Source organism: Artemia sp. Qi Xiang Cuo, chromosome 21, assembly GCF_049724085.1.
Source record: "Artemia sp. Qi Xiang Cuo chromosome 21, ASM4972408v1, whole genome shotgun sequence".
Taxonomy (NCBI): Eukaryota; Metazoa; Arthropoda; class Branchiopoda; order Anostraca; family Artemiidae; genus Artemia; species Artemia sp. Qi Xiang Cuo.
In genome coordinates, this window is record NC_142814.1 from 921,764 (window position 1) to 945,892 (window position 24,129).

At 34.6% G+C, this 24,129-nt stretch overlaps 1 protein-coding gene across 1 annotated transcript in view; it reads right to left on the bottom strand.

Moving 5' to 3' along the window:
* The window catches only part of Pi3K21B (phosphatidylinositol 3-kinase regulatory subunit alpha), a 293,295-nt gene that overhangs the window by 10,465 nt on the left and 258,701 nt on the right, over positions 1 to 24,129 (bottom strand). Inside the window, exons 14-15 of the mRNA XM_089106583.1 lie at positions 19,807 to 20,083; positions 2,094 to 2,347 (exon numbers count right to left, since the gene is read on the bottom strand). Coding sequence (XP_088962709.1) covers positions 2,094 to 2,347; positions 19,807 to 20,083 — 531 coding nt within the window. The remainder of the gene's footprint in view (positions 1 to 2,093; positions 2,348 to 19,806; positions 20,084 to 24,129) is intronic.

Consider the following 24,129-nt stretch of genomic DNA (forward strand, 5'->3'; position numbering starts at 1 on the left):
CGCGACGGAACGCCAACAACTTCGTTGTGTTTTCTTTCAATCATTTGATTTTTTTTATTTTTGCAAATATTTCCTCCAGATTCCAACATGTACTAGAAACACTTATGTCTCTAGGCGATATGCTGTTTGAAGCTTTCGATCCGATTTAGTAACCGATTGGATAAAATTGTTGATTTTCCTTGGAGAAGTATCAAAATCAACTTAACGGAACTTGTTTGTGTTCCTGTTGTGTCAGAAGGGAGAATACTGGGAGTCATTTTCTCCAAAGACTGTTCTTTTACCGCAAATGTTGATGGTGTAATTAGGAAGTGTAACACGTCTGTTCAAACATTGTCTAAAATGTGTCGTTTCGGTTGCGATGTCGAAAGTCTCCTCCACGCCTACCTTTACTATGTGCGGCCAGTCTAGGAGTATGCATGTCCTGTGTGGGGCCCTACCATACTACACACTGTTCACCTAATGCACGACTTAGTCAGTGCAGAAATTGGCAGTTAGGATTATTCTCTGATGCAGTGATATTCCCTACCAAGAAGCAATCAATAAACTTGAAATCCAGTGCCTTGAGCAAAGACTGAGCAATCTCATCATGAGATATGGAAAAGCATTGGTGTCAAACCCAACCCACCGTAATATTCTCCCCGCAGATGCCCCACCAAACAGAAAAACCATACAGGAACTCAAACTGACACCTATACATGGACGAACATACCGATATTGTAATTCATTTGTACCATTTGTTACGTCTATGTTTAACATGTAACGTTGTAATGTTTGTGTTTATCTCTGTCTATGTTTATCGATGTTTAATATGTAATGTTGTGCCCTTTTTTTACGACTATGTTTAACATGTAATGTCTTTGTAACTGTAAATTAGCCAAGAGCTACGAAAATTGTGTAATAAATCGTCCTCTCTCTCTCTCTCTCTCTCTCTTTTCGTCTCTCTCTCTCTATTTTCGTCTCTCTCTCTCTCTCTCTCTCTCTCTCTCTAAAATTATGATTTTAGAGTTTTGTTCATTACCATGGTTACCGAGCGAATGCTCTTTCTTTTTATGTCAGTTGATAGTGCATTTTTTTCCCTTTTTTCTAGTAAAAAGTGTGTTTTTCTCTTTTTCCTTAATGTACTCCTCTTGCTAGTTTGTATTTTATCTTTTATATGCATAAGGAAAAAATAAATTATTATTTGTTACAAAATTGCTGTGTAAGTTTATAGACAGAAAACATCTAGATACGTTATTTCCGTCTTCCCTAGGGAAAGGGGGTATAAATGCTCCTGGCGGTGGACTTCCAATACCCCCCTTTCTAACTTAACTCACAAAAAATTATACTTTTCTAAAGATTTTACGAAGACATCAAATAAATACACAATAAAAGACATCAAAATAATACAGAATTCCCCCACCGAACCCTTTAAGGTCTATTCACACCTAGATTTTTCTTTTGGACGTAAAAGCATTCGTATGTAAAAATTCAAACATTAAAAATGGATTGGTTGCCAAAGACATCTACAACTTCAAAGGGAAGCTATACCTTTTTAAGGTGTTTGATGCCATATATTGGTGCCATATACACCTTTTTAAGGTGTTTGGTAAAAGACGACTTTAGCTTATTTTAGCCTATATCCTTTTTCACCTATGTTTCTTGTATTTCAATTTAGCGCCTGATACAGCCAAAAACTTGCATAGCCCAATATGGAGGTTCTTCTCATTAAAACTTGAATTCCAGATAATTTTTTTCTAATTTTTTTGTAAGATATATATAGTGTGTAAGTTTCCACTTAACCGACTCAAAAAATGAAGTTTCATGTCCGTTATTTTTGGTATTTTAAGAGCTACAGGGGCATGACCGCTTGGGTCCCGCAATGAGACATTTGAGAAACCACAATGGAGAAAAACCTCATGAGTGAGAACCAGGGGCGTAATGTCGTCAAAATCCTGGCGAGGGGGGGGGGAGGGCAAAGTTGAAGCCAATTTTCCCAAATCAATGACTGAGCATATGGGAAGAGGCATTGATGAAAAACTCTTAGAATCTGAAATTTGCAAAAAGGAGTTTTATCAGAACCTCGTCCCCCCGAATTACATCCTAGTAATACTTACAGCCTAAGCTCTTGCGGTTGAGCCTCTCTTTCATATTTATCAAGGAGTGTAATTTGTTCCTCGAACATTTCTTCTGCGTGCTTGAAAGCTTCCAGAGCCTGTTTTTTCATAGCCACGGCCGAGGACATCTGACAGAAATCTTGGTGATAGCCTTCGTAAGACCTCCACTTCATCAAATAGGAGTCATGAGCGTCCACTAAACGCTGAATAGCATTCTCCCTGTCTTCAACACTCAAACCGGACAGTTCTTCAGCCTATAAAACACAGATTAAATTTAATGCCTTAAAAGAACAAATTTCTTTCAAAAAAAAAGAAAAAAAAGAAAAAAAAGGGGTGGTTCTGGCCCCTCTTGCACCAGAGAAAAATCTTGATTAGCTCCCTTTTCTCACCCAGAATTTAAGGTCAAATCTTAACAAAATTTCTATTTATTAATTGCTCATTTATTAATTTCAATTAGTTAACTAATTACTAATTTTCTGTTCAATTATTTTAACTATTATTATTTCATTTCTAAAAATTCATTTATATTTTACCAATTAATTAATAATTTCCCCTTATTATCTATACTCTCTAATATATTTAATTTTTTTTTCTAAAATTACAAAATGATTATAACCATTAGATTATTTATTTGAAAATTTCCATCCTTAAAATTTCTGCACCTGGGCAAGTGCCCCCTCTGCCCCACCCCTAAAACCCCCTCTGTTTAGACCACACTGCCTTTCCTTTTAGAATTAAAACGAAACAAAAATCTTCAAAACGGGTAATTTTTTAGTTTCACTCTTATTAAGTTATTTCACTCGTTTTTCAACATTTACATTCCGTTTTAATTCCTCAAAAAAGAAGAAAAACAAAAGACTGGGTCATATATTCTTAAGACTATATCGAGTTGCCAGTGACGGGGTTAGGCATATACGACCTGTACGGCTGCATTGGGCCATGTACCCCTAGGGGCCCCGTGCCTCAGTGTAGGCATAACCAAAAATACAAGGCTGCGTCAAAACTCTACCATCTCGTTGCATCATGAAAATACCGCACAGAACAATCCCCCATGCTACAGGCGATAATTTGCCCTAAAATCACATTTGAGACCACAAAACATCTATGCAATAAGATTTAATTAAATGTATGACGCAAATGCAATTCCCCGGTTTGTAGTAATGGCCTTTGGGATTCCGCAAATTGATACTGCGCAGGCACCCAAAAGATCTAACACCGCCACGGCCATTTGCAGTATTCACGACTAAAACTATATAACTTAGAATCCTAAAAACAATTTTTCAAAGGGAGGTGAGGGTGTATAAATGAATTAGGATAGTTTAACTGATTTGGGACTAAATTGGACGACTTTCAAAAACTCAAGAGGGAGGTCACAGCCCCTTCCCATCTAAAAGTGATACAACAGGAAACACACCCTGGCACATCCTCTCTTGGGAGCATAAAACCTACTGACTGAATCTAGGTAATGAGCACTTGCTTCTGGCACTCTTTGTACAACTTCACGTGGCACAAAAGTTCAGAGGCGAAAATTAGGGATAGTAGCAAATGGGTCGGTTCTTTATCCAGCAAAATCCCGCTTAGCACGATTTTTGTCGCCTCTCTGCGTTCGCTGCTCGGATAGCAAAATAAAACATAAAATACAACTTTTGTAATTAAAACAATTACAAAATAAAACTTATTTGTGCATCGTATATCTTCTGAAGACACAGATAACATTTAGCCTAAGTTTTGTTCGATTTGATTGTACCTGTATCCTCTTTTTTACCACAAACTAGCTATAAAATTCGATTAACATACAATTTAGTCTCAATTTTAATTGATAAAGGTTTCTATAAATACAGCCACATTTACTACCGTTAATAACAATAACACTAACGGAGTAGAATAAACTGCCTCCCTACCTATCATGAGCATTACAGTAACAACCACTAAACCGATTAATAAAAAAAAACACAAAATTTTCAGCAAGTGTAAAAAAAGTAGCTGGCGTCATAAAATTAGCAATTTTTCAGGCGTCATGCACCTAAGGGCTCTTTTAGTCATGGTCGATTTTATGTTGCTGTAAATAGGCTCATAAAACAAAGTCTGCATTATTGAGTTTTTGAGGTTATTGAGATCTATACTATAACAACTGCAAAATTCAAAGTTCCCTCAACCCCCTCCCCCTAAAAAAGTTCCCCCAGCCCCCTCGCCCCTAAAAAACTTCCCTCGACCCCCTTCCCCCTAAATAAGTTCACTCAACCCCCCCACCCCCCTAAAAAGTTCCCTCAACCTCCTCCCCCTAAAAAAAACTTTACCCCGGAAGTTTCATTTCGATCTTTCAGTTGTAATACAAAACGCAGAAGACTTACTAAAAGTTAATATTAAATTCACCACCATTTAATGAGACCTATTGACTGCGTGATTATAAATACTCATTTGGCTTCAGGTACCCGTTGTATAGCGTGACTTTCAGAACTGAGAGTTACGGACATTACCCAATTATATATGAATGATGCAGGAGGAATAAATCACGAAATCAATCCATAAAAAATAAACTGTATTTTTAGTACGCGTAGAAAAGTAGCCTGGATCGTAAACACTGCCATTTCGTACGTGGTCACCTTAGGCGTTGCTGTGAAATTGGTTCGAAAAGCAAAGTATGCAATGGAGCTTCCAGACTAAGACGTGAGAATTCTGACGCTTACAGTTATAGGCTACGTATATAAGCTTTCAGACTAGCTACTTTCCCTTCAAAACAATATAAGCAAAAACTCCGTGAAGATTCCTTTCTTCCTTTTAGAAAACACCCTTTTCATCATTTGGCGCTTGGTTTAAAAGGTTTCAACATGACAGATGTCATCGCCAGCAAATGGAATCACAATTTCGTCATCGGAACACGACAAATGGAAATCATAACTATAAAAAATTTATGGTAAACTCACTAGTCATTTCTCCACCAATGCTTCTGGCCAAGGACACTCATGCATTCTGGATTTTATATGTATTTTTGTGGCCAGACGGTTTTATCGTAAATATTATTACTTCCTTTTTTTTAACAAAATAACAGATCTTGTGTTCAATTTCCTCCATATTTAAGTTTTACTGTAGTAAAGCTGAACAAAATTTCAACTCTGCTATATTCGTAATTTTATTACTTTGCGGATGTTCGACTTTAAGCTCCGTTATCATCCGAAAAATGGCTAGTCTGAAGAGGAAACAGAAGCATAACTTTTGACCTGAAAGTGCTCGGATCTTGAAGCTACTTACTATATACAGGAGGAAAAACCCAGTAAAATGATTAATACAAATTTCCGCTAACATGAGCTACTAAACAGCTCTCTATGATATTCCAGTGCCCCATTAGCAGCAGAGAAAAAATAGAGGCCACATCAGTGCTTCCCATGCAAAAAAGTGATTTTGCTTAATGTACTTCTTATTTCGATCCAATTTGGTTTCAAAATGATTAGACGTGGTTGATCGAGGTTGGTCCTTTACCAGGTTGCAGTTATCGTTGCAACCACGATGAAGCAGTTTTCAGATAGCGAAAAATTAGCATGCATCGTAAAATTAGCCATCTTTCATGCATCATATACCAACGGGCTCTTTTAGCCACGGTCAGTTTCATACTACTATGAAATTAGCTCAAAAGGAAAATATTTGGAGTGAGGTTCTTGAAGCTACATATTGGGGACTAACTGTACACAAACTAAACATAATGGGGTCTTTTCACAAGAATATGTCTTTTCCAACACAAATTGTCTGTCTGAATGCTCTTTAATAGAGAAGCTCTTGAAGCTATATAGATAAGGATTCCATCAGGTACAGAAAAAAAGACCTTTATGTCTTAATGTCTGTATATTTAAAATTTTGAACCTAAATATCTACTTCAGGGGACACTTACATTCCCTCCTCTCCAGCGACAGCAAAAATCAGCAGAAAAGTCAATAGCAGACAGTTTTGGAGTAATTCACTTACTTACCATTTCCGACTAATCATCCCCTTTTCACCCAGAAATTTCCATTTATAAAGCCCTTCTTTAATACTACATGCTATACGGATAGGCAATGCCATATCCGGGATTTTTTTTCGGGGGTGGGGGGTACCAAAACACTTCAAAACGCATAAAAAATTTGTTTATATTTATTTTTGTCACGTTTTTATGATTCAAACAAACTGGGGTTCAAACACTCTACCCGCCTGGATACGGCATTGCGGATATGTATCCACATTTTGAGAATCATTAAAAAAAGTGTTAAAAGTTATGCACTGCAATTACGAATCCGTAATATTATGAAAAACACAGGTCATTGACTTCATTCAAACCAAGTTCAAAACATTCCTGTGTCGAAAATTTGCCCAAGAAAATATTTGTCTTGGTTCCTATTCCCTTGATTAATCAATATAAAACGCTTTTAAAGCTAAGATAATTAGAGTAATATTATAGTCTTTAAAGGCTGGAAAAAAGGAAAAGAAAGTGGATAGAATAGGCAATAAAAAGTCTCATATTAAGCGTCCCTAAATCTCCAAACATCTCAAGCTAACTAAGGCTTCTAGTGGTTGTTTAACAAAACTAGTCTTCAAAAATGAGTTCCCCCCTTTTTTCAGGTTCCCTTAAAAATGAGGCAAACACACAACAGGAAAAATGACCACAAACTTGATCCTTGGTTTAAAATTCAACTAAACGCTACAATATCACTTAAGTTTGAATAAATTTAAAATTTCAGCAAATAAGTTTTAAACCACAGAAAGTTTACTTTCAATTGACTCAAAAGACTTTCGTTCTTTGTATTGGCTTTAAATTTCACACAGAAAACAAATCCAGTCAAACAGTTCGTGGTAACGAACTGTTCCAGTCAAACAGTTCGTGGTAACGAACTGTAAGTAAGGAGCGACCCGGCTCAATGGTAACCGAAACTCTAGAAAACGGGTTTTTGATACCAATAGATATATCAAAAGAATCAGATTTCAATGCTGATTTCAAATATTTAATTTTCATAAAGTTTAGTGCTACCCATCAAAAGTTAAACGCCTGAGAAAATTTGGCTGATTTTCGAAAAAAAGAAGAAAAGACCCCCTAAAAGCTATAGAACCTCAATGAAAATCACACCATCATATTTAGCGTATCAAAGAATCCTACTGTAGAGGTATTAAGATCCTATCTAAAAAAATGTGGACTTTTACATTTTTTTGCCAGAGGAAAGATCACGGATGCGTGTTTTTTTGTTTGTTTTTTTTTTCCAGGGGTTATCGTATCGACCCAGTGGTCCTAGAATATCGTAGGAGGACTCATTGGAACGGAAATTAAAAGCTTTAGTGCCCTTTTTAAGTGACCAAAAAAAAATGGAGGGCAACTAGGCCCCCTCCCACGCTCATTGTTTACCCAAAGTCACCCGATCAAAATTTTAAGATAGCCATTTTGTTCAGCATGGTCGAAAATATGATAAATATGTCTTTTAGGATGACTTAATCCCCCGAAGCTCCCAGAGGGAGGGCTAAAAGCTATGAACTTTACCCAATGTTAACATATAGTATTGGTTATTGGGAAGTATACAGAAGTTTTTTTTCTGGTAGTGGGAGGGAAGGGTGGGTCGGTGGTTATGTTGGAGGATCTGTTCATGAAGGAAGTTTTCATGGGGGAAGGGAAATTGCCATGAAGGGGGCGCCAGACTTGCCAGCATTATTTATTGGTTATTTGGAAGTATACAACCATTTTCAGGAAGGATTTTTTCTGGAGGGGGGGGGGCTAGAGGAGGGGGTTACTCTGAAGAGTATTTCTGTGGAGGATGTTTCTTTGGGGTAAGGGAAAGTTCTATGAAGGGGGCGCCGGATTTCCAAGCATTATTTAAAAAACGATCAGAAATTAAATAAAAAAAATCAAGTTTTTTCAACTGAAATGTAAGAAGGACTATTAGAACTTAAAACGAACAGAAATTAAAATGTAAGTGAGGGGGTTCTCCCCCAAGTCAAAACCTCGCTCTTTACGCTACAGTTTTTTTTTAGTGCTTTCAAAAGAGCTATCTATTCTAATTAAAAGGCCTTTGTGATTCAGGGGTTTGTGAATAAAAAATATTTTTTTTTAATTTTACCGTAAAAAGCGTGGTATTGACTAAGGGGACAACCCCCTCATATACGTAATAACATATACGTAACAAAAAAAAAAAACAATAAAAAAACAAGCGATAAGGCTCAATAATAATCGAAACTTTTAAAAACGGAATTTTGATGTCAATAAATGTATCAAATGAATTTGTTTTTAATGCTGATTCTAAATATATAAATTTTATTAAGTTTAGTATTGCTCGCCAAAGACTACGAACCTGAGAAAATTTACTTGACTTTCTAAAGAGGGGTGAAATATCCCCTAAAACTTGAATAATTTTATTGAAAATCAAACCGTCAGATTCAGCGTATCAGAAAACCCTATTAAATATGTTTCAAGCTCATATATGCAAAAATCTGCAACTTTGTATTTTTTGCCAGAAGAAAAATATAGGAATATAGAAGTTAGTTACGTAAGTTAATTTGTAAAGACATCCATTTAGCAAAAGAAAAGTAAAATTTTTATGCAAATAAAAGCTGCATTAACTAAAAAACGATCAGAAATTAAATAAAAAAAACAAGTTTTTTAAACTGAAAGTAAGGAGCGACATTAAAACTTAAAACGAACAGAAATTATTCCGTATATGAAAGGGGCTGTCCCCTCCTCAACGCCTCGCTCTTTACGCTAAAGTTTGACTCTGTCTCACAACTTTATTTTTTAAAACAATAAAAAACTTTAGCGTAAAGAGCGAGGCGTTGAGGAGGGGACAGCCCTTTCATATACGGAATAATTTCTGTTCGTTTTAAGTTTTAATGTCGCTCCTTACTTTCAGTTTAAAAAACTTGTTTTTTTTTATTTTTCTAAAAAGGACGGCTCTCCAACAATAAGCAATAATGTGATTGGCTTACAAAAATACGTCAAAAAATCAATCAATGGGATTAAAGCACATACTTTTGAACAAGAAAATATCCGACAGTAATCTCATTATTAAATTATGTCGTTCTGCACAACAGGCCCTAGTTTATCAATAGAATTTGTTTTCTCTTTTTTTCAACACCTGATTAAAAGTTTTTTACCTTTTTAGTTTCATTTATGGTTAAGAACAATTTAGATTTTATACTAATATTTTGAACAAAAATGTAACTCCTCCACTGCCACCCACCTTATCATCATCACAATCGTTATCACCACCCCGAACATTGCTACCATCATAATTACACGTATTTTGAATATGAGGTCCTAGTGACTGAGACCAAACCCATATACCCCCGGCTAACAGTCTAATTTATTATATATTTTTTAGTATTATCATTCAAAATTCGAAAAAAAAACAATTATCCCCCCCCCCTAGATTTTGAATAACCCATTTTCTTGCAAATCTTCAATATATATAAGAAAATAATTGCCTACTCTTCCCTCATACTTTCATGAATTGGCACTCCTGATGTGTCTTAGGGAGTAATAAGCATTTGGCAGCCTATTCTGTAAATATAGTTCGTAGCATGCCTGTACCCATACCAACATACCAAGAAGGGATAGAGGGGGAGGGCATTCGGAATTTTAGGACGTCCCACAAAAACTATAAGAAAGGGTAGTCTAAAAATGTGCTTTGTCACTCGTAAACCGTGTGCTTTACCACACGGTTCATTTTTGTAGTAATTAATAATGTAAGTAATATTATAATTTGCTAACAATGACGTTCAGGTATTTCATCTGACAATGGATAATAACCAAAATCGTTCGAAAAAGGAAAAATAAAAAACAGGAATGTGGTGAAAAAATGAAAATAATTAAGAAAACAGAATTCGAAAACCTATGATGTTCAGTCAGTTTTTTTTTCTAATGGCTGAAAATCACTCGTTTTCCTATTTTTATTATTTGAAAAAATTGAAAGAAAGTCAGGTTTTCATTTGGCGTAGTACGGTCAGAACAGAAAGCTAATCATCCAATGAAAACGAAAAATGGTTTTTCAATTACGTGATTCAATAGGCGTTTTATGCGTAAAACTTTAAATGAAAACAGAGCTTAGTTTAGATACTATACTTGCATTTTAAAGTTGGCAACAGTTAACCAGTTTTCGAGTTCATGAGCTATCATAAACCGACATTTTAAAAATAAAACTGGTTTAATAGGATACTACTTTCCTCATTTAAGTTTAAGTGATGTGTATACCTGTTGAAAATCGATTCTTTCTTAAACAGTTGGTGCTTGACAACACTGTTTCTCACTTGGTAACAAAACCTAAACTTGACACGTGGAAATATATGATTTATTTTCCAAGGACGTTTTTATGTTTCCAGGGACAAAAGTCAAGATAGAAGAAAAAAAATAGAAAAAGGTAAAAAGGATTATATCTGGAAAATATACGAATCCTATTTTCTGGGGTTCATTTTTGTATCAATAACATTCGAAAAAAGAAGAAAAAAGATAGGAATGCGGTGAAAAAACAAAAGAAAAAGAAACAAAACTAAAAAAACACTGAAAATTACTTTTAATTTTGGTCTCTTAATTATTTTGCATTGCTTTTTCTTCGTATTCTTCGCTTCTTTTTTTTTTTTATCAAACGTCATGTACAGCTAGTTTGGTCTTATGTATGTTATGACCAATATTTTCAAAAAGACAGCTTTTTAAGCTTTTCCAGACAAATAAAAAAAGTTTAGATGCAATGAATTCATTTCCAACTATTTTTGCTAAGAAAAAAAAAAAAAATCCAAAAATATTTTAAAAGCCAAACAATATTCAAGAAAATAAGTGAAAATCACTCTTGTCTTGGTTTCTTAATTATTTTACATTGCTTTTTCTTCGTATTCTTCGCTTGTTTTCTTCTTTTTTTTTATCAAACGTCATGTACATCTAGTCCGGTCTTAGCTAGTCTGGTCATAGAATGTATATTATGACCAATATTTTGAAAAGGGTAGCTTTTTAACGCTTTCCATAGTAAGAATTACTTTTTCTTCGTATTCTCCGCTTTTTTCTCCTTTTTTTTTTTAATCAAACTTCATGTACAGGTAGTCTGGTCTTAGAATGTATATTATGACTAATATCATAGGCAGCGCAAAAAAAATTACCAATATAATAGGCAGCGCAATAGCGCTGCCTATTTATATTGGTAATTTTTATGAGTAAAAAGAGCCTACTGCCTATCGGTAATTTTTATGAGTAAAAAGTAATTTTTATTTTATTATCGTACACTGAGGACGGTCAAGCGGAGGTCTTGACCGAAACATTTGCATTTTAGTCTAAATTTCTCACTGGCTTGTTTAATCCTCGTTTCTTTCTTCTTACTATTTTTTCGGTTCGAGACAGCCATTTCGTTCAGTATAGTAGAATGGTCCAGCAACTATGTATTTAGGGATATTAGGCAATTCAAACCCCCCACAATTATGCAATTGGCCCATTATGATTTAAAATTAGATGTTGCTTAAAAATAAATCAAACGGCATTGTAGTTTTGGTTGCAAATAAGACACCTCAGAAATATATCGATAACGAATGGGGGTATTAATTTGAATCTTTTAGGGACACTATTATTACTACTTCTGCTCTTACAATTTAAACAAATAAAAAGAGTGTAAGTGTATCCTGGTTGTCAAAGAGCATAGATAGAATCTTTTGGGAACGATACTAAGTTTTAGTTTTCAGGTCAACTTCAGAAGATATAAAATTAAATTAAAGAATACTGTTTGTGTCAGGATTAAAATTATTGAAAAAGTTCTCCAACATAAAAATGACAACCCATACTATGGATTCTTATAGAAAAAAACTGAAAAGATATGCAATATCTATTTTTTCCATGAAAGACAGAACCCATAAAAAACGAAAAGAAATTAGCTTAAAAAACTTTTTCCACAAGACAAGTTTTCAAAAGATAAGTAAAGAGCTCCATTAAGCCAAAAATGAGAAGAAATAAAGTAAAACTATCCTCCAAGTTTAAACCTATCTGAAATCACTATCAATAAATAAATGAAACTCAAAACAAACATAAATTAAAATAAATAGCCAAGTCAAACTCAAAACGAGCAAAAATTAACATGAGTAGGGCTGATAACCCATATGCCTTCTTATATATATATATATATATATATATATATATATATATATATATATATATATATATATATATATATATATATATATATATATGGTGATTGCCTTTAAATCACTTTTAAATTCCCTCAAAAATCTGCTCCAAAAATATTCTCTCTGATTTGTCGCATTTATGACATGTTTTTAGATAATTCTTTTTGCGAGGGACAGGGGTCAGGGGAACGAAAAAGCGCCCTTTTAAGGCAGAAGATTTCAAATTTTTGGGAGGAGTTCCTACCACATCAATCTCAAAGGGGATCCCTCCCCTTTCCTCTAGAGGAAAAAACGATAAAAAATAAGTCAAACAATAAACCTTAATCTAAGGCAAATTTGTGGAATTTACATATCATGAACATATGTTGGATGGGGGGTTTATATTCAGAAAAAAAAAATCAATAACCAATGAAAGTTGTAGTTAACCCCAACGATTTTTTTTTCTTCTAAGTTTCTAGAGAATGTTTAATTACAAGAAAGAACTTCATTTTACAAATGAAAGTCAGAAACAAACTTGTATTTACTTGAAACTTTCGAGGAAAACTATTCCTAAACTTTCGTTTTTTTCCTTCTCAATTATCTGGAAATCTGGAAATTTATCCACGTGTATAATGCAAGAACCGAATCATTCTATAAAAGTTAATTAAATCTAAATATCAATTCCAAGGAAACTGAAAACCTGATTATCCGAATGTCACAAAAAGATAAACAGAGATTACTCTCTTAAAATTCCATGGTAAAAAGGCTCCTTTAATCTAATTGGTTTACATCTGTCAAGTATTTTCATAACCTAACTACATTATTCCTGATCCCTTGATAGACAAAGAACTCAGCATGGAAAAAACCTGCTATCTGAAATTTTAATCCAGTAAAAAGAGGAAAAATTTAATAGCCCCTCATTTAAAGGTGCTTTCCGCTGAAAATTTAGGCAAATAAAAAGAATTTTTTGAGTCAGGAAATCTTTTATAAGTACTATCTCTCTTTTACTCTGATGGATCTAATTTAGATGAATGCAAATTCGATGACGCTGAATTTTCTGATGATTAAAGAGTAGGATCTCCCGGGACGAATATTTATGATAGTGTTGCCAATTAAGAGTGGGGGCAGAGGGGCATTTACCCCCTAAATTTAGATAAATACATCTTTTTGGTACTTTTATATAAAAATTTCCCCTTTTAGGGTACTTTCATTGAAAAAAGCCCCTCCAGTAGATCTTGAAAAATAGGTCCCCCCACAGTGTAGTTAATTGGAGCCACTGGTAAATGCAGTGGTAAATTAATAAAAGCCTATTAGAAAAGTGATTGAGATGTTTGGTTAAATAATAGAGAGAACAAAATACATTCTTGCTGCATTTGGTAATTTTTTGTGTATCCCATCTGAACAAAAGAACCCCCCCCCCGAAAAAATCTTTGAATATGGTCCTGATTGTTACCCAGCAGGACTCAAGCTTAATTTTAGTTCATTAATAGTTTGATTCCAATTAAAGGTCTAAGTTTATTGGACACAAACAGAATAGTTAAATATATACTTAGTTATAGGCAAATAGCTGTAGAATAGATAGGGCTAGTCTAGCATGTACAACATTAGCTAGTTTTTGAAAAAAAAAAATCAAATATAACTATAGTGCCGTTTTGCGTATAATACCGTCTAGGGCTAAATGGAATGTTGACCCCCCTTCCCTTACTTCCTGTTTCTTTCCCTTTTCTCTAACGTAAACCTAGCAAACAGCTATATCGGCTGCAGTAACTCCAAAGGAATTGTGCAATACTTTTTTTTGCTGGTTTTGATAGATGTCGTTGTCTTTGTTCAATCACAGGTAAACACGAATTTTCTCTCGTATACCCTTTAACTAGTTATGAAGAATGAAGAAGACATCCTCATTCAAATGCAACTTTATAAAGACCTAGAGGACTATTAACACCCTTGACAGTTTAGACCTAGCAAATTAGGACTATTAACACGTAAACCTAGCAAATAGTTATATTGGCTGCAGCAATTCAAATGGAGTTATTTGATGCGCAATTTTACCGATTTTGATAGATGTCGTTTTTTTTTAGTCAATCAGAAGCAGACTCGAGTTTCCTCTCTCTTATACTCTTTGACTCTTATACTCTCATTCAAGACGAATGAAGGAGACAACGCTCTTCAAATAACAATTTATAAAGAGCAAAAACCAATGAACAGACTTTAGAACCTTTAGCCCAAGAGCAGTTTTAGGACTCTTAGGCGTTAAAAATAACTTATTTTAGGATAAAAAGCTCAATTTGGACTTTGGTTCTGGGAGCAAAGATACAAAAACTGAAAGAACAAGACATGAAAACGGTTTTCTTGCTTTGCTTTACCGTTTTGCTTTTAAGTATGAGAAAGGGCTTTTTACAATAAACTTTATTCAATATATTCAACCCTTTATCCTTTGACGGCTTGGTCCTAGAGAAGTGCTAGGACCCCCTAATAATAAGAAAATGTGAAAAAAGACAAAAACTTTGGTTATGGGATTGGAAATGTACAAAAAATGACATGAAAAAGAAAACAAAATAAGTTTTTGTGTTTTTTTTTTACCATCCTGCCAAGACCGTTTCCAGGAGGCAGGGGCTGGAGGTTTGACCCCCCCACCACGAAATTTTTGCTCCACTCGTAAAAATGTAACAAAAATTAATAAAAAAGAACTTTTTCGTTTTTGCAATTATACCTCCCCCCCCCTCAAAAATCCTTTATACGACCTTGCATCCTGCCTACAGACATGGATTAAATGTTTATTTTTTTAAAAGTTACATAAAATTTGTTTCACACTAATTTTCAAGCAAAACAGGTTATTTTTTTTATCACAAGGGTCCAATGAATCTTCAAAAGTCCTAAGAACCGAAGACAAGGGGTCCTAACGACTGCTAAAAGTACTTTAGTGGGTCTTTAGGAATTGAAAGTTGAGTAAAATTAGAAGCATAATGATACGAAAACAAAGGACTAAGCCAAGGGTGCCCATTTTACCGACTACCCCACACTCCATTGAGGCTTATAACTCTATCTCACCCTCTTTTGAACTGGGTTCAACATTTTGTTGAAGTAACACTTTATATATACAAAAGTAAAAGGATCAGAGAAAAACGGACATGGTTAATTTCCAGCGATTCAACACATAAAGACTGTACCAGTTTTACAGCAACATCTGGTGACTTAAGTTACGCAAATCATTAATCTTTGTTTTTGTAGGATTAAGACGAGACTGAAGTTTCTCCGTGGAATAATTAATGTAATTAACTGGTTTCATTAAAATAGTTCAGTTCATACGATTAATCCGCTGAATTCTTTAATTAGTTTCATTAAATCAATTCATTAATTTCGTTTCGTTAAAGCTAAAACAATTACTTTCATTTAATATAAAGTTAATAATTTCAGGTAAGTGCCTCCTGCAATCCTTCCCCCTACAAATTGACATTCCGCCTCATCAACAGTTACCTGAATTGTCTTGAAAGCTACAAACTGTGCCCCAAATTAAGGCTGTATCTAGGGTGAGAGGTATCGGGTTTGACCCCTTCCCCAAATTTTTTTGGGGGAGGGGTTTACTGAAAAATCAACAAAAATGCATATAAATAAATTTTTGATGCGTTGTGTACAATTTTTTTGTGCCCCCCCCCTCCCCCCACAGAAAAAAAAATCCTGGAAACGCCCTTGCCCCAAAGAGGAGAAGATGTAACTAGGTAAAATAAGAAAAAGTAATACAAGAATTAAAACAAAAAACGGGATAAAGTAACCCGATTAATAATTTCTTAGACCACACTGCTTTTCCATTAAAAACAAAAAAAATTTTAAACAAGAAAAACGGGTTTTAATTTTCTATAAAACAGTGAAATACAAAACAATTAATTATGCACAAAAGCTCAGAATATTTCGGCCCCACATCCGGGAGCCTTTCTCAACTGAAAAAAATAAAATAAAATAAATAAATAAAATAAAAAAACTTAACTTACATCACAATAAAACATACTAAACACATAAAGAGAAAGAAAAAAAGAAAAAATATAAATAAATATGTATTTAAATGATAATTAAAACGAAACGATTTTGGAATTAGTTTATTTACTTTGCACTTTTCTAAAAACTTTTGTTGTGTAATTATATTGGCATGTTTTTTTGCTAAATTCAAAAATAATAAAATTGAATTGGTCTTTTGCCAATTGTGCATAATTAATTGTTTTGTATTTCACTGCTTTATAGAAAATTAAAACCCGTTTTTCTTGTTTAAAATTTTTTGGTTTTTAATGGAAAAGCAGTGTGGTCTAAGAAATTATTTACGACACAGAGGCAACACAGAGACGACACAGAGTCGTCTCTGTGACGACTCTAATATCATAAGATGATTATGATAGTAAAATAGAAACAATTCTAAGTGATACTTCAACATATACAAAACTCAACTCTGACCCAACTGATTTGTATGTTAAAAGATTAAGGAAATATTTAGAAGGCCCTAAAACAACCGGAAGTATCACACCCCAGATTTATCACAAATTTTTTCCAAGGTGATCAGTTAGCCCTAGAATATGTGGTTTGCCAAAAATACATAAAACAGGCATCCCCTTAAGACCTATTGTTTCAACAACCAATTCACCAACGGTAAAAATCGAGAAATGGGCAGCAATGACACTTAAACCATTATTATATCTTCAAAAGTCGTATATAAAAAACTAAAAATTTTTAAAAGATAAACTTATAAGTGTAGAAATATCAGAAGAATCTAGATTGTTCAGTTTTGATATAAAATCCATGTATACGTATATTCCTTTTGATAAATCGTTTAGTATTTTATCCAAAACACTTGAGGAACGAAAAAATGAGATAGAAGAATTATCTTCGGGAATTGAACTGGAAACTATATTAAATTTAGTCAGAATAACTAGCAGGTATACTAACTATTTCACGTTTAGAGATAATTTTTACCATCAAATTAGGGGTTTAGCAATGGGAGGGCCTTTAAGTCCGTTTTTAGCAAATATTTATGTAGAGTATGTTGAAAATTTAGCTATAGAAACATATTTTTTAAAACCTAAATTTTGGGGCAGATATATGGATGATATTTTAGTTATTTGGAATTACGGGGAATCACAAATTGAAGGTTTCTTGAAACATTTAAATAATTTGGGAGAAGAATTAATTTTTACAATTGAAAAGGAAACAGAGAATAAGTTACCGTTTCTAGATATTTTGATCCATAGAAATAATAACGAACTAGTATTTTCAATTTACCGTAAACCGACTAGTAACAACCGTTATTTGTCTTTCACATCAAATCATCCAATCCAGGTAAAAGGGGGGTTGGTTATTTCTTTAGTGGACAGGGTATTAAAATTAGCATCACCAGGATACATAAGAAATGAACTTATTTTTATTAATGATATTCTAATAGGCTATGGCCATCTTTAAAATATGATATCTAAAATAATTGAAAAAAGGAAAAAAAAGTTGAAGGAAACAAGAATATTGGAAGAAGATGGGTAAAATCGATAAAAACATTGAATAAATTTGCCTTTTATCCAAGTATTATACAAAAAATTTAGAATAGAATTAAAAAAAACATAATATAAATACAGCACATAATATAAATCATGACATAATATAAGCTCGTTGTTAAATAAAGGGAAAGACAAGGTACCGAGAAATTTGCAAAAGGGAGTATACAAAATTCCATGTTCTTGTGGTAAATTTTATGTGGGAAGAACGCAACAGATTTTAGAAAATAGGCTACAACAACACAAGAATGCAATAGATTGCGCTCTAAACAAAACAAAACACCAGAAACGTTTGAGTCAGCTGTTGCAGAACATCTTTATAATTTTCCTCATCACAGTATTTTATTTGATCAAACAAAAATAGTAGATACGTCTGTAGGACTTTTACAAAGCTTCAGGGAAATTATAGAAATAAAAAATATAATATTTGGGGGTACTAGTATCAATAAAGATGAAGGGGAATTTAGGATCAATTCAATTTATTATAGTTTAATTAAAATGCAGGCAAGATATTCAACCAGTACTTATTTTAATAATATTTCTGAAACGAAAGATGACCTTACGAACAAAGTTCAGAATTGTTTAAATTATGATAAAAATAAACAAACTCCAGCTAGGCTAGCACCGAAAAGAATCCATTCAATTTGTACTTAATATTTTGGTTCATGATGTTGTGAAATGTAATTAGGGGTTCTGGGCCAGGGGGTTAGTTGACCGTTTCTTGTGTTGATCTAAGTATAAATATATTCTTCATTTTTGATAGATTTCCATTTATATACTGGGAGTAGGCGAGTTGAATCATTATAGACATTCAGTGCATGGAAGTGTTTATTTAATATGTGAGTTTTGTTTTTTCTTATTTATTTATATTTTTTGTTTTTTTATTTCTCTTTATGTGTTTAGTATATTTTATTGTGATTTAAGTTAAGTTTTTTTATTTTATTTATTTATTTTATTTTTTTTTTCAGTTGAGAAAGTATCCCGGATGTGGGGCCGAAATATTCGGAGCTTTTGTGTATAATTAATTGTTTTGTATTTCACTTCTTCATAGAAAATTAAAACCCGTTTTTCTTGTTTAAAATTTTTTTTGTTTTTAATGGAAAAGCAGTGTGGTCTAAGAAATTATTTACGTCTAGCCTACGGGTGGCAAAAGACCAATTCAATTTTATTATTTTTAAATTTAGCAAAAAAACATGCCAATATAATTACACAACAAAAGTTTTTAGAAAAGTGCAAAGTAAATAAACTAATTCCAAAATCGTTTCGTTTTAATTATCATTTAAATACATATTTATTTATATTTTTTCTTTTTTTCTTTCTCTTTATGTGTTTAGTATGTTTTATTGTGATGTAAGTTAAGTTTTTTTATTTTATTTATTTATTTTATTTTTTTCTGTTGAGAAAGGCTCCCGGATGTGGGGCCGAAATATTCGGAGCTTTTGTGCATAATTAATTGTTTTGTATTTCACTGCTTTATAGAAAATTAAAACCCGTTTTTCTTGTTTAAATTTTTTTTTGTTTGTAACCCGATTAAACAGAGTAACCGAATTAAAAAAGGACAAAGTTATGGATTATAAGATTGTAAGGCACGGACAGGTTCTGTGATGACAGATTGCCAAAGATCGTTTTCGTAGGTCAAATGATAAGCAGGTTGTCCCCGAATACACCAGTAGGATGTTTCAAGGAAAAATATAAGGGGAAAGGGAACTTCTCGCGAGGATGTAAAAACAGAGGTTTTGACTATATTGGGATGGAGGAGGAGCGTGCATATCTGCCTTGACCTCAGGTGGCTTGGTGCTGCAGTGAGCTGTTGTTAGTTTAGTTAGATTGTAAGATTCACGATTGTTCTGGAAGTATTAAACAGAAGTAAGTAACAAGGTAAAAAAGAAGTAGAACAATAAATACATAAATAAACTGATGTAATTTAGAAACAGGATGAAGTAATCCGATCGTAAGATTCTGACTTTACTAAGAATAGCAAGAAAAAGAAGAGAGTAACAAGTTAAAAAAAACTAACCTGATAAAATTTAGAAACAGGATAAAATAATCCGATCGTTAAAAAGAAGAATAGAGTAACAAGTTAAAAGAAGAAGTAGGAAAACACTAACCTGGTAAAATTTAGAAACAGGATAAAGTAATCTTGTATCCAAAGCAGGATTATATTCTGCAAGTGACTCCCTTCTATAAAATTCAACCAAGTCAACTACAGTTTCAAAAATGTATGGTTGAACAAAGCCAAATCTGCCTCCATGTTGGCATATTTTTATCAATTTATTAGACCCTCCCTTTCTCAAGGTTAAGGTATATTCACCAGGGCCAGAAGATGCGTCACGAACAAGGAAGGTACCGTCTTCTGCGTCTTTTAATAATTCGTTTACATCTTCCCTGAAAAATTAAATGATTGCAAGTAAACCTAAACAAGAAAATCATATGTACATACACAAACAGTAGGGACGGAGGCCTTTATACCCCCCCCCCTAAATTCCTCCTTTGCGAAGATTCTGGTGGGAAATCTAAAAATACACACAAAATATTTGAAGGGTAAAAATGAAAACTTCTTTGAAACATCTGAATTGAAAATTATACTCAACTAGGTAATAGTACCTCGTTCGGCAAGAAGAGAAAAGGAACCCGATTTTAATTAACCGTATAAATCGATTTTTTTTTTTATTTCAATTTCAGTCAATTTAGCTTTCTGAAGGAAGATGTAATACCACGCCAGGCACGTTTGCGGTAATTTGATTCATGGGGAGGGTATTCTCCACAAGTTGGTAATTGAATCTGCTTGGATCAAGATTTGGGGGGCATTTACTCATCAAATTATTTATATTTTAATTAAAAAAAAAAACAAAAAAAAAAAACTGTGAATTTAAAGTGATATCAATGTAAACTAAAATTAACTTATTAAAGTTTGATTTTAATTTAATAATGTTACCCTTCTTTAATCGCAGCTTCTTAGAAGTCACCATTTTTTACATTAACAGCCTATTACTTAGCCACAGTTATGCGTATGAAATAATCGATAAACTTCCCCTCCCCCCTCCACTTCGACTATGTCAATTTAAAAGGCGCTGTGACAATACATGTTTTTAAAAGGAAGTAGAAAAGCGGAGAAACGTGTTTCAAGTTTTTACACTGCTTCTAAGAAGCAGCTGTTTGTAAAAAAAAGAAAAAAAGGGCATCCAAAGTTTTGTGAAAATAACTTTGATATTAAAAGCTCCAATTTCTCACTATGAGTAAAAATTACATGACGCATTGCGGAAATTAAAATAAAACTTGAAAATATTTTTGGAAGCAAACAAGCTTGAACATAACGGACTAAATTAATAAAAAGAAGTTATTTTGTTTAAGCAGACGGAGCGGACTTAGCTTTCCAAAAATATTACGTGACGCCTATTACATTATTGCAGCCAATTCCTCGGTACTGTGCGTGCATATAGGTGTACGACTCGCGGGCAATTATATGTTACAATAATTGTTATAAAATTAATTGTTATGCCACTGTTACAGGGTTCGGACAGGTCTGTTCGTTTCAAATTATAGACTCTGTCCTATTTTTATAGGATTTCCCGTGCCCAAATACAGGAAAAATATAGGATTCGGAAACCCTCGGGATCAGATCTGTAGTAGATGGCGTGGGATGCCTGGTCACATAAATTCGTCATTTCCCGAGTTTTTGCGCTTTTTTTTTTTTTTTTTTTTTTTTTTTTTTTTTTAAGTACAAACTGTACAAAATCAGATACAAATACTGTGCTAACGATTGACTGATACAGGTGAAATATTTGGAATCACTCTTGCTGCTTCTTGGGCAACAATTTCGATGAGGTCAGTTTTTCTCTTTGCAAGAGACAGCTCCATTCTCGCAGATTCCGCCATCTGCTCTCTTTCACTTGTTCTGGACTTCACAGCTCCTTCGAGCAAAGAAACAGCTAGGGCACAATGTCTATGCAACTGTTGGACTCGGCAGCCTTATTCATTCTGTCGGTCGCTTCCTGAAGTAGAGTATCTCTTTTCTTGCTCTGATGCTCTAAGTTTTTCCTTTTGCTTTCCAGGTCTTCGATTTCTTTCTTTTTGTCGTGGACCTCCTGCAACTTCCGCTTGCTGTCCTCTTCGAAAGCTGCTTTTTCCTTCTCAGATAGCTCTTCTTTTTTCTTTTCGTCCAGATATTGTTGATACCGAGACCGTGCGGAACGTGCAAGATTCAACAGCTCTTTTGTAATAACAAACCGTTCTGGTTTTCCTCCATAAAGCCTCAACGTGTCATATACCAAGAGTCTCGCATCCAGAACGCGTTCAGACATCAAGGCCTGGTCTTCACCAAGAATCCTATCAGAACGCGAGAACCAACGCTAAACATCTACGCTGCCATGTGCCAACGTCAGCACCGCTTTGATAAGCTTGGTAAGTTCCGGTTACTTGCTGTGCCCGCGCTCATTCACTAGTCCAAAGTAATGGCTCCAAAAATGATCGATCCGAGTAATGTCCTCACGGGTTCCAGTTTCCTTTCGCAAAAGCAGCCACTCAGCCTGGGCGACGTCTGAGCTTACTCCAATCGCAATCTCGCGTGCCACAGCCGCTATGTCTGCAATGCTTCTTGAATCCTTCATGTTGATCGGACTCAAACAGCGTAAGCCTCGAGAAAATCCTTTTCCAGAGGACATTTGTTCAAAATATGGCAAATACCCACAATAAAATGTTTTCGCACATTGACATAGAAAATGTCCTTGTCTTTCAGTGTTGCTTTCTCACCAAAAGCTCGTTCCACATTTTCTGAAACTATGGGCTTTTCTGCAAATTTTTCAGCAAGGTTCAACATTTCTGGTGAGATATTTGCAGTCTCGGTCACGAAATCTAAAGTAAAGACCCCTCCGCAAAGCGTCAGAACTAGTCTTTTGATCTCTGAGTGCAGAACATGAATGAGAGGCTCTTCTTTCTGGAACAGTTGGATGAAACTCATGAACAGTTTTGCTGAGGCTAGAACAAACTGGAGTTGGGCCTTCATCGTCGCACTTTTAATATAAGCCACAATCTTCAGAAATTTGGGAGTGGACAGAAGATTCTTCAGTTTTTTCTAACTCGGCACGAAGTTCAGGAAGCACTCTAAGATTGCCGGCCACTGCTGCATGATTCTAGCGAGGGCACGTCCGATCGTCAGCCAGCGGCTTGGGACATGCTGCATGAAAGCATTCTCTGGCACTCCTAATTTCTTTTGGCACTTTCGATAGTCTTCACAACGTGCAGGGCAGCCGTCAAGAAATGAATGCACAAGAATAACAAAGTCGGAACTCTCTTCTCTGAACACCTGAAGACCTTTCAAGAAAGCGTTATGAATTATACGGATGTTGCAAGTACCAATGTTCAACATTCCCTTTCCCGTCACTTTCTTTTTTTCGGCATTGAACTTGTTCTAAACGCTATTGTTGACTTTTGGTCCGTCACTTCCAAGCGTGATCGGTTTTTCAAGTGGCAGCTGATTCTGTTCAATGGCTGACACAATCTTCCTATATAGGTCATCACTTGTTGCGTGGCCCATAAAACTTGTGCATAAATGTCTGCTCTGGATTTCGTTTCTGTATGAGGACCAATATCGAAGACGTATAAGTAACTCTTTTATACCAGCGTTGTTGGTTGTCTCGTCATATTCTAGTACAAAATATGACTGAATGTCCTTCACAAGCTTTTGCTTACAGGAAGGATGCAGCGCATCGGTGATCAGATACGTGTGTTTCTTTGCACATAGGGACATTCCGTCGGGGATCTTACCGGGGAACATCGCAAGGAAGGTTGCGACAACATGGTCTGAAGAGTTAGCAGACATGGAACTCTGTACCGTCTGAAGTGCTCATATTAACTCAGCTTTATAAGCAGTATCACACTCACAAAACATGTTTGTACCAACTAATGGTTTATCTTTGGTGATTTCATCAACTCGAGATTGTCCGGTCAGGTGAAGCTGAAGTGGATGTGGTTGAGCAGTAACTGTGGCTCTGTGTTCAGCAGATCGCACATGTTGGTTTAGCTGAGCAACCCCAGCTGTGCAACCAAGATTTCTCAAGCATAGTTTGCAAAAGAACGAGTAATGGTCGTTCCCAGTTTTACACCATTCACCAATCTTTCTACCTCTGCAATCCGTCTTAGCAAGCCATGAACTATTGAACTTGGTAGGCCCCATACTTAATTACCAAGCATCACCTGCAAAATAGCATCCCGCGATTATAAGGCCATAAAAAGTAAAATAGTGGATATGTCCAAAACTGGGCCGTATTCGCATCAGCCTTTTATTTCGTTCAGCCAGGAAACGCATAAGTCGCAAGAACTCACAGTCTCATTAAACAGAGACTGCTAACCTATATACTGATCTTCACTCATTTCAGACAGGCCCAACATGACGAAAACCAAAGCATAGGTTACTAAGTCAACACAACAGCATA